Source organism: Lipotes vexillifer, unplaced genomic scaffold, assembly GCF_000442215.2.
Source record: "Lipotes vexillifer unplaced genomic scaffold, Lipotes_vexillifer_v1.1 scaffold707, whole genome shotgun sequence".
Lineage (NCBI taxonomy): Eukaryota > Metazoa > Chordata > Mammalia > Artiodactyla > Lipotidae > Lipotes > Lipotes vexillifer.
Window position 1 is genome coordinate 556,173 of NW_006781931.1, and position 12,192 is coordinate 568,364.

The 12,192-nt window shown below is 36.4% G+C and overlaps 1 protein-coding gene across 3 annotated transcripts in view; it reads right to left on the reverse strand.

Annotated features, from left to right (window-relative positions):
- Positions 1-230: 230 nt before the first annotated feature.
- YAF2 (YY1 associated factor 2) overlaps positions 231-12,192 on the reverse strand; it is a 65,159-nt gene continuing 53,197 nt past the window's right edge. The window contains exons 4-5 of one of the 3 annotated variants that reach the window (XM_007454861.1): positions 2,804-2,956; positions 231-2,016 (exon numbers count right to left, since the gene is read on the reverse strand). In XM_007454861.1, coding sequence (XP_007454923.1) covers positions 1,779-2,016; positions 2,804-2,956 — 391 coding nt within the window. In that variant the 3' untranslated portion in view covers positions 231-1,778. The remainder of the gene's footprint in view (positions 2,017-2,803; positions 2,957-12,192) is intronic. The other 2 variants (XM_007454862.1, XM_007454863.1) reach the window with 2 other exon arrangements.

Here is a 12,192-nt window from a genome sequence, read left to right on the forward strand (position 1 = left end):
TTTTGACTTAAAAATTAGAATATTTTCCCTATTACAGCTAGTACTTGTAGTTTTTACTATGTCTAATAATGAATATATATGTATATATATAAAACATTTGGAACATGTGAAAAAGAATAAAATAAGAGAAAAAAACTTTCATGTTTTAAAAGAACATACCAGTCATTTGGGGTTCCACTGAAAGTATCTTAAAAACAAATAAAATTCTTTCATTTAACAACACTAAAGAATGAGGTATATAAATGTTTTAATCACAGACTTTTACTGTATGCAATTAACTGTACTTCACAACTTGCATCTTACAAAAAAGACAGTACCATTGTGCCTGTAAAAAGTACTGCAATTAAACAGAAAATTACATTACCACACGAAACCACCAAATATCACAACTGTCAGGGTCTACAGTTTTATTTCTTTCTTCAAATGCTATCATGATGTTTTTATGTGATATTCTGTATCCAAGTTATGATTTAAAGTTCATTTATAGTTCAAAAGTCTCCTATAGGCAAATACATATTAAACAAATGGCTAAGAGAAAGCAGGAGACCCTAGAATTTAAGTACTGTGTGGTTTCTAAGTTGGATTTTTAGAAACAACAAAAAACACTTTTATTAGTTGTAAACAAAAATGCAAAATCTGTAGTCATAAAAATATTTTATTGGTAAATTTACATAATAGTAAGTGGGGCTGTAAATATTTTTTAAATTTTAGGATATTGATAAATGCATAAACTGGCAATTGTTTCTGAAAATAGGGTACTATAATTTTTATAAGAGTTGTTATATTTAATAAGAGGCCAATTAAACTGATTAAAGATTAGTTATTTCTCAGTTCTGTGCAACAGTTCCCATTTCTGTATTAATTAGATTCACACTTCTATGACCCTGGATAAGTTTGGGGCAAGGAAACAGTGATAAAACTATTAAGTTAAAGCTTTTCCAAAACTGCAGCTTTTAAAATATGACAGGTTTCTTCTCTTCTGTTTTTGCCAAATGCTTATAATTACTTGAATTCTAATGTTCTATATAATACAGAAAATACCAGTGTTCAATGACAATAGCACTAAATCTGAATTATAAAGCCAAGTAATCAATGTTTTATTGTTTACTAGTCTGCTAGTAAACATTACAATAAATGAATGTTTTGAAAGATAAGCAAACCCCCCCCCCCAAAACAGATAAAACCTAAAACATAATTCAGGAACAATAATTTAGTAAAATGTCAAAAACATTGGCAATGGTTCATACAAATTCTTTATTTAATAACAATCTTCCTATTTAACCACACCAAGTACCAGCAGGTGTATTTAAGAGGATAACCATTAAGAAAATTCTGTTGTAGCAACAGTTGATTAAGTTGATTTTTGACTTGTATACATGTAACTATTTGTTTCACAATTCTCAAATAATACATATTTAGGCAGCTTGCACTATGTTATAAAAATTTAAATTCGTTACATGCCAATAGTAGAGAATTCAAGAATTATGTGTTAGAATTCACTAAACTAAAAGTGAAAATAGACTTACCAATAACACTGCATAATGAGTAATTCAACCACATTTTCATGGCACCTTTAACTGTGGAGACCAAAATGTTAAGTCTGGAAATGTTTACTAGGCATAGATTGCAATAAAATCTAACAAATTTCTATTTTATGTAAAATGCAAATTATGGATTGTGCATGAATATGTTTGTCATGAAAATGTGGTACTTCTTGGCATAATCTGTGTATTTGCATGGTATGACAGAAGTGACTAGGAAATTGGAGAAAATAAACTTTAATGAGATTCTCCGTTCAATGATGAGGCTTCTCCTCTGGGTGAAGATGACCTGGACATTCCCCTCTCTGTGTTATCAGAGCTAGAGCCACTCTGACTGTGTTGATCTGCAGAAGCAGCACTAGATGCGGGCGGTGACTTCGTTTTCTCCTTAAAGTCTGTAATAATGACTGTCAGATCTCCAACGGTAACTTCCAAATGTTGAGCACTACTCCGATCCACATTTTTCAATCTTGGCCTAAACACAAAAGATGATAAAATTTTAAACTAGCTTTTTTCTCTACCAACTTTCTGAGCATGTAATGCATATTAAATTAGGTAAAAATAACAAAACAAATACATCTGTCTTTAAAGCTCTATATTCATGTGTAACTAGCCACAAAAATATAATTAAATGCTTGAAATCATTAACATTAATCAAGCCAATCATTCCTGAATCTTCCTCAACATGACAAAAAACTCTGGGAGTAATGTTCTCTTAAATGTGCTTTTATAACTTTATCATAATTTTGCAGACAGCTTATCAATTTTACTAAAATAAATGTTTTAGAACAGCAGTGACATAGCTGAATCACAGAGGAAGCTGACAACAGCTAAGGTTGAGTTATATGCAGGGCTGTTAGTCCACTGATGTGCACTTATGATAAGGGCGTCATGACTGTTCTGCCTGGACCCATGACCATTTTGATTGGTTAAAGCTCATGCAAATATCTGTTCAGTATTGTGAACATCACTCCTGGCTTTATGAGTGAAAAAGAAACATTTCAAACACAAATGTCTTGTAATCTAGTAAAACAAAAACAAAAACAAAAAACAGAAAGTGTCCTCACACTTAAACTTGTATTTGTGGCCTCTGTGTTGAATTTCTAATATACCTTCAACTTAGAAAAACACTTTCATGATATAGTAAAAGAGATGAAATCTTTTATTTCTACTTTATATACTTTATATATTGATGTTAAAAGACAATATTAAATGGTTAATTTTATTACTTCAAAAGTGCCATTATAACACTCTAAATTTACCTGGTTTTCTTATGACTGTTCTTTTTGCTAGTTGTTTCCTTTTCACTTTTTTCTTTTTCTACTTTATCTTTTTTCTCTTTCTTTGACTGTGTAGGGGGCACAAACTGCTGAGTAACCTGCTGTGCAACCAACTGGGAGACAGGCCGAGGTTTCCTGTGTGCATGTTAAAAAGAAAGTTTTTTATTACTATAATTTAAGAATGTATTTTTTATGAGAGAATAGCTCAAATTATGAGAATAGATATATGATTTCACATATAAAAATTTCTCATATGTCAGGTAATTCAGATGTGCAATTTAACAGATATATATATACACACACAAACATTACTGTCTTTCCTATCCAACAAAAATAGAACTATAATAACAGTTAAAAGTTATAGCCCAAGATATATAGTCAAACCATTAAAATGTAACTGTTACATAAATCGACACGAAAATTATTAAAAATGTATATCAAACTGTGCTTATGGGGAAGCACACATAAACATGAATTTTTAAAATTAAACTTGAAAGTTCACACTGAAATAAAATCTAAATTTATCCCTCTTCTCTCAGAGAAGGAAATACCTCACCATCTGTTACAATGGCTATTCTTTTCTTTAAAATCTTTCATTTATTCACTGAATAAATATTTGAATGTCAGAATTTCTCACTTCTTACTGCTCAAATCTTTGAGGTTCCTTATGTATCCAGCCACAATTTCACTGTGGTTTTTTGACCTTGGAGATCTGTCCAGTCCTTTGAGACTTGCCTAACTTACTCATTAGAAAAAAATTTATTGAGAACCTACTGCAGAAACTGTACCGAGATTGATGAAATGTTGCCTGACTACAATCTTTGGTACCAGTTGTCACTTTTGGTACAAGTTGTCACTCTATTAGCCCAGGGTCAAGGATGCCTCCAGCTTTACGGTAGAACGTGGGCAGCTGAGGTCAAGATTCAAAGTAAATGGTCTCTAAGTTCTTAAAATGAGAGAGAAAAAGACAACTGAGGAGGGAAAAAAGGTGGGAAGGAAAAAGCAAAGAAGAATAAGATAAAAATACATTAAAAAAAATACATTTTAACAGATGGTCTATAAACAACAGTAATCTATTGCCTGGAAAATCCTGACCCTATTTTGGTCAGTAGAGTTATTAAAAAATCTTTTCCTTTGTTCCTCTAAAGCAAGACAAAATAGAAACCAAAGAGAAAATACTGCATAATCTAGGATTCAAAGCTGCAAGGAGGAATCCTTTGAAGGAGAAAATAGGAAACGCAGTATATAAAACATCTTAATAGATGGGTACTGAATTTTGTTTAGAACCTACAGCGTCTGAAGTACAGGAAGGATATCCAGGAAAGATGTCCAATACACAATTTAAAAAGCAGGACTGACACAGATACCAGGGTCAATGATGTAAATTAAGAGTTACACAAATGAAAATGATATTGAAAGCATGGTAATTAATGGCTGAGCTTGTTAAGGAAATGAACTTAAAAAAAAAAAAAGGACTAAAAGTAGTGATTCTCAAATTTAAGGCACATCAGGATTACTGGGAAGTCTTGTTTAGCTTGCTTAGCTCTGCTCCCAGGGTTCTTATTCAGTAGGCCTCAGGGTGAAGCCTAAAATTTGCATTTCTAAATAGCTTCCAAGTTAAGGGGAAGCCTCTGGTCCAGCCACCACACTTAGTAGAGAAGCTTGACGAAGTGCAATATATTGATACTACTGCAGCATAAAGTTTGAGATGGAGAGCAGGGAGTGGCAGAGAAAAAAAAAAAGGCTGGACAGATAGGAAGGAACCCGACAATGAAAAGCGAAGGAGTCTGATTTACCTTTAAAAGATAGCAGCAGATCATTGAAGAAGTTCAGACTTGAATTTTACAAAGATTACTGGCAGCAATCTGGAGGAGAAAGGTACTATAGAGGCAGGGAAAGCTACTTTAATAGACCAGGTAAAAATAAAAAGGGCTTGAACTAAAAGGAAGCGGCAGCGGGGTTATTTAAAGACAGGCTGAAGAAGCAGAATCAAGGGGACGTGGTGACGAATTAAACGTGCCTTTCTCACTTCTCAACCAAAAAATATTCCTTTAGAAAAACATACAGAAATTCTTGTTTGTCCTCATGTAACCAACGTTCTGTGGATGAAATCAAACAAAAAATAAAGTCTTAGATGTTGATAAATGCTATGGAAAAAAAAATAAAGTAAGGAACACAGGGAGTGTTAAGGAAGGAGTTACTGTCTGTTTCCTCATCTAGGATATACACTCCACAAGGAAAGGGATGGTTTCAGGTTTATACACCACTGGATAACTAGTACCTAGCACAGTACTGAAAAAATACTAGATATTTAATATTTGTTGAAAAATGAATGAATGATAAAATTCATTAATGAGGCTTAATGAGGAACGAAGATGTTTCAAAAGACAAGGAATACTGTCTCGATGCCTACTCACGGGCCAGGATCAACCACTCACTACACAGACGTAAACAAGTAGTGAAAAGTAAGAGCAGCAAGAATTAACTCCTCTTTTAATTATGCTGGAATATGAAAAGAGAAAGAAAGTACAAAGGTGTGACAGGTTGTGAAAAGGTTTGGTTAGACTAGTGCCAGGTGAACAGTGAGTCATCTAAAGTTAAGAGTCACTCCAAGCTATACAATGGAATTGAGGGGTAGTCATCATTTGTCTCCTAAGGTATTATGGGTCTCTGAATCTCTTCCTGCCATAACAAATGAAAGTTTGACAACATCCTTTATTATAGTTTGTAATGTCGCTCCCTTGGTCCCAAAATTTAATGCAAAATGAATTTATAAAAATATTAAACTAAATTACAAGAAAATTGCGAACATTAAAATAAATTTACATTCTAGAGTAGAAATCCTGAAGTTCCTAGCAATCAATAAATTGACATTCATTATTTAGAGGCCATTATCACTAACTTAAGATATATAATAATTTATATTCTCTTTATTTAGTACTGCCTTTTTTAAGCAAAATTGAGTATTTTTCTAGGTTTTTCTGGATTCATTAATAACCTCAGTACTCACTGCTGTTTTTCCCATAAGATGTAAATATCTCAATCATGGATTCTCTGATCATGAAGCTTTTCAGGAATATAACGATTGTGTTGTGGTTAGGTACAGAATATTTTTATAACATTATCAATCACTCCCCCACCCCTCCAGCATTTGTCTCCAAGTTGGTGTCCATCAATTATGTGACACAGTTCCTCAATCACTCCGACTTTTATGTGAGAGAAGGGATAATCCTAATTCCCCAGCTTCATGGATCTTACAACTGCTGCCAAGTCTTTTTCATATTTAAAGGTTTTCTCTCTCCAGAATCTTCCTAGAATCATTTTCCCTTTTCATATGGCCCATAAATATGAAAATGAGGGAACGCCCTGGTGGTGCAGTGGTTAAGAATTCACCTGCCAATGCAGGGGACATGGGTTCAATCCCTGGCCCGGGGAAGATCCTACATGCTGTGGAGCAATTAAGCCTGTGCACCACAACTACTGAGTCTGTGCTTTAGAGGCCACAAGCCACAACTACTGAGCCTGTGTGCCACAACTACTGAAGCCCATGCAGCTAGAGCCCGTGCTCCGCAACAAGAGAAGCCACCGCAATGAGAAGCCTGTGCACCGCAGCGAAGAGCAGCCCCCGCTCACCGCAACTAGAGGAAGCCTGCGTGCAGCAACGAAGACCCAATGCAGCCAAAAATTAAAAAAAAAAAAAAATCTGAAAATGAAAGCATCAGTACAGCAGGATTTGCTCCATGAAACCATGAGGAGAGTTAAATAAACTAACATTTTTTAAAGATTTACTTATTTATTTATTTTTGGCTGTGTTGGGTCTTTGTTGCTACATGGGGGCTTTCTCTAGGTGCAGCGAGTGGGGGCTACTCTTCGTTGCAGTGCACAGCGCAGGCTTCTCATTGTGGTGGCTTCTCGTTGTAGAGCACCGGCTCTAGGTGCGTGGGCTTCAGCAGTTGCAGCACGTAGGCTCAGTAGTTGTGGCATGTGGGCCCTAGAGCGCAGGCTCAGTAGTTGTGCTGCACGGGCTTAGTTGCTCCACAGCATGTGGGTTCTTCCCAGACCAGGGCTCGAACACGTGTCCCCTGCATTGGCAGGCGGATTCTTAACCACTGTCCCACCTGGGAAGTCCCTAAATTAACATTTTAAAACAAGTTATGAATCTAGAATTCTTCTAAGTGTTATATTCTCAGTGGTAAGAACAAAATACTCAGTAAATGTATACTCTCTTGCAAGGTAAAAACCAATAAAGAAAGAACAATTAGCTGACCTGGTCAGGTGAGAAACTGCAGTCAGGAGACAAACTAGAAGACCACCACTTCATACTAGAAACGACGACGGTGCTGGTCAAGCTGGGTTTGTGGATTTTATAAAATTTAAGCAAAGGTGTCCCTGGGGCAAGTGTAAATGTGAGACTAGTGTTCTGATAAGCAACCAGTAATTTCTGTACGTGGCATTGTTTGTGGTTGATTTTGTTAGTTTTTAATCACCAACAAATTTTCTATAGTGGTTCTCTTCTGCCTCAAGAAAAATCCTATTTTTGTTTTTCAGTAGTTGTTATGTCTCTCTCTCTCTTTTTATCCTAAATTTTCCTAAATGTGTAGTGATTCATTCTTTTTTCACTTAAAGATAATGACTTTGCTCCTTTCTTCTAGGATTATTTGATCTGGTTCAACTTTGGGAGAAAAGAAGCACAAAATATGTGTTTCCATGTAGCTTAACTATTGAAATAAAGTTCTCTGCTGCTCTCTAACGGCCTGAATGAGTTTTAAAGATTCTTCAACGAAGGCAGGAGGAACACAGCTTATGATGATCTTTGTACCCTATCATAAAGTGACTCACCTTCACCATGCTCTATTAAAAAGAAAGCCCTCCTAGCTCTAGGGATCTTAAAAAAGTTTAACTATGATCCTTTTTCTACTTAGTGAGAAAAATCTAGAGGATAGTAGGTAATTTTAGAGGTGGGAGATAGTTAACTTAGGATATAAGGGGCAGGGTATTATTTACAAGGTGTGCTGCTTTATGCTCAGCGATTTATCATTCATGATTTTGACAGTACACCTACAATGCTAAAGGTTCTGTGATAAGGAGGACAAAAAGGTCATCCAGTGCTATCCAGACATATCCCAACTGCACTCTATTGTCATCTACTTGTTCACATACATCATTATTAGCTGTAACTTGTAAAATATGATATTCCAAAATTTTGAGATCCCTATGTGTCCCTATGTATCCTTCATAAATAGCTCAAACAGACTGTCTGTGTAAAGTTTGGCAGGTCTGTTGACTTACTGTGACATGAAAAATGGGGGGGAACATTTCAACAACCGTTTACGGATAACTATTATTCATCAGATATAGTTTCTAACTGTGTGTCTGCCCTCCACCCCACAACAAAAATCCTATATGCTAAATACTATAAGAAAAATGCTTTAAGCTTGATTAACCTCATCACAACAATTTAGCTTTGTCAAGTTGGACAGGCAAAACAAATACGATATAAAACCATTGCTGATTCTTTTCTAAAGGAGGCAGCATTATTCATAGCTCAGAAAGAGGCAATCTGCTTCCCAACACTAAAATATATATAGTAAACTGAAGCAGTATAAATCTCAATGAGTTAAAAGGCTGAACTAAACCCAAACCTGTTTGTGAGTCTGCTAATACACTGCTAACAAAAGTCCAAATATCTAACCAAGGAAGATTTTTATAAGCAAGCCCCCTGTTTGACAAATGTATTACACATTTAACACGTGTCAGGCACTATCTAAGGTGCCGGAGACCCACCATGAACAAAACAGACACAGTCCTCGCCCTCACAGTTCGCTTAGAGCATGGGATAGAAGCCACACAAAAGGAAACTAACTAAATAAAAGTAAATTTTGTCAGAAGCCCTAAGAAGGAAAAAACGGTGTGCTGTGATTTTAAAAATTGGACAGAGGACTTACTACAGGGTGGAAAGCACTTTAGTTCATGTTTAAACTGTCAGCAACACCAAGAAAAACAGCCATCACCATGGGCTGCCACCCCGCTTTTTAAGTCATTTTATGAATAATTTACAGAAATAAGAAACAAAGGAACAATTAATATTAAAAATTTTAATAAGACTTTAAAGTGTAGTTAAACCCAATTTTTTATTCCATTTGAAGGTATATAGACCTGATATAGATTAATGTAACTAATTCCTCATCAGCTGTTAGGCCTAATCCTAGGAACATATCTAATCTTGTCAACAGTGAGTGATTCCTGATTTCAAATACATCTCTAATAGACTTTGGCTTATCCTTACTTCCACTTCTTGCACTTGCATCCTCAAAAGACTTTACTTTGAAAACTTGATGGCTCACGATTTTTTGAAATGGGGACAGCCATTTCTTGTTCCAAAATTATCAAACATTGCCATTTCTAGACTAGGTATACATCCCTACCCTTCAGCATCTGTCCACTTATGAATCGTATCAAATAAATTTTGATGCCAAATATCAGAGAAGATGAAAGAAATCCATCATTTGTCCTAAACCTAGGATAAAACAAAGATGGTTCAGGTTCACAGTCACAAAATACTACATGATAAAGTCCTTTCTGTTGAATGACTATTCACCTCATGAGAAACCATACTCCCTTCTTAAGTCCTTAAAGATACACTGTTCACATAATGATTCTTGACTTTGCGGAAAAACTCGTCCAGGATATTCTCATTTGAAGGCTCAGAGAGCTCTAGCACCATGCAGCCTACAAAGCGTTAACAAGCATGAAGGGCTGTAAGTTACTCAGCGTGAATTCCCTGGATTTCTCCTCCCCAGGCCTTGGGAAGTGCTTTCTATGGCCTGGCCTGCTCAATGTATCTTCCCTTCCCAGGATTTCTGAGGTAGATCTTATCTGATAGATCCGTTTTTGAGATTTTGTGATGAATAATCAGAAGGAAAGGAAGTTAGGAAGAAACCGCTGAAACAGGGTTTGCTTTGTTGTGGGGCCTGAAGAGGTGTGAGGAGTGTGACTTGGGGGCCAAACTCCTCTGGGAAGGCAGAGGTGGAAGAGGGAAAATGATGGCCAAAACGTGTTGCTGGTACTACGTGACTTTTTTCAACGGCTTCAAGAAATACAAATAAAGGATCTACTACTTTATTTTGAAATGGTAAAAAAAAAAAAGAGTGAATTAATCTACAAAATAAATTAATGAGCTTTAGTGGTTGTCTTCCTTCTGTGCACGTTAATATTTGGTGCATAGGACACTTTTATTTAACGGTTTATTTAATTTTTTAAAAAGAAATGAGCATCACATATCTGTGGAACCCCTGCAGCAGCTCTGCAAACTCGTGGTCTTCTACACTCTTCTGCAATGCTGTTGATCTTTTTATGGCTGTGTTCTATTTCCCCAACTGGACTCTAACCCCTGCATGGGAAAAGATCACATCTTGCCTGTTTCTGTATCCCCAACACCTAGTACAGTAGACCTTACGTGTATTAGATGCTCAATAAATGTCTCTTAATATTAACAATTATAAATACCAGTTAAATATGATGCATAAATACAACTATAAATCAATTGTGTAAAACACTGATTTAACTGGGCGCCAACTTTCAAGGATTCACTGTCTTGAAAAATTTGCTGATGTCAGTTTTGCTTTTGAGCCATTTACTTCCTTTTTCATGAAAATGGAATGAAGGGCTTAAGGTAGGACTGCTTTCCATAAAAACTAATTACTGAATCAAAGGATAAAAGAGGCCTTTCTAAGTGGTTTTCCCCACCTCCAAACAATGAAATAATCTACTCTGATAAAACCAGCACTATCTGACTTACCAGCAAAACTCAAATGTTACCTACACTGATGATACTCAAATGCTTTCTGTTATTGTTTCTGCAGTAGAATCACCATGCAAATAAAATCTTACAAGGAATCTCAGAGTATAAAACTGAAAACAAACTAACTTCTATTGAAGCTGATGTGGAGACATCCACTTCAGCCCCCATCCGCTCAGTGCTCATCCTTGCATCTCCCAGTTAGCCCTGAGGTGTGGCTCTGAGAAAAACAATTCAAGATCTGCTGATCCAAGGTATTCACACTAAACTACTTAAATTTACACCTCAGGTTCAATGCACTCTTTCTCGTCACTTGCCTTAGTTTGCTTATAGAATGCAGTAAATAGCATCCTTCAACATTTTAAGAATCTATGTTGAGTATTTTGAAGAGTTCTTACTCCAAGCTCTACATACATTTAATTTTCAACATCAAACACTTCCGCAGACGCCCAGAACACAATTTTCCCTAAACTCCTGGGAGGTGGTGGCAGGAGAGACTTGATTCCTTGGCAGCTACAGAGATACTTTCTGGGAAGTACAGACCAAATAGATGACTACATCAGCTTTATACAAACTAGGTTAGAGTGCTCAGCAATTAAGTCTCTGAAAAATCCCTCAAATCATTAAACAACATCACAGTCCACTTCATTTGAAAGACTAAGGACATACTCCAGAGCTACAAACAGGTCATACTCAACCTTTCCTTCCCCTGAGCCAAAGAAAAATCAAGTCCTTTCACTTCTTCTTCCATATGACTGGAACAGTTCCCCTCATCACTCCCAGGAGCACTGCTCTCGCCTCACCCGACAGCCACCTCTGCGCAACCTCACTTGCCTCCTCCCCTCCAATCCAGGGTTACTCTTCCTTACATTCATTTATTTAACGAACATTTACTAAGCACTTACTATGTTCAAACCACTGTTCTAAGCACTGAGGAGAGAGTACTGAACAAAACTTTTATTGTGCTCTGTTTATTTATTATGGGGTGACCTTGATTCTTATTTCAGAGAAAACAGAAGCTATTCAATGAACATTTCTACAAGCTGCCATCCGTGCCCGTATACTCTAACTTCTCTCTCCGTATTCCTATTTAAGGCCATGACTCTATCTGCCAACTGGATCCCTTCTCCAGGACCCCACTCCTGCTACTGGCCTCTTGCTCTCCTGCTCCAACCATATTTCCTTCTCTAAGTTATTCCTGTCAGCATGCAAACACATTATGATAGTTCTTACCTTAAAGAGAAAAAGAAAGAAAACCCATCCCTACTTCCACATCCCCTTCTAGCCACTGCCCCATTTCTTTGTTCTCTTTTCCACAATAAGCATCAAATGACTTGTCTATACTTACTTTCCTCCCTTCTTTCATGGGCTCACCTCAATCAGGTTTTTGCCCTGACTGGATATTCTACCAAAAGCATTCCTTTCAAGGTCATCAACAATCACTTTACCATATCCATTAGTCAACTGTAACCCACATCTCACTCGGTTTTTTCAAGCCATATTTTACAGAGTTTATCATGCTTTCCCTCCTGCAAAACTTATCTTCACAAGCCTCTAGAACACCACACTCTTT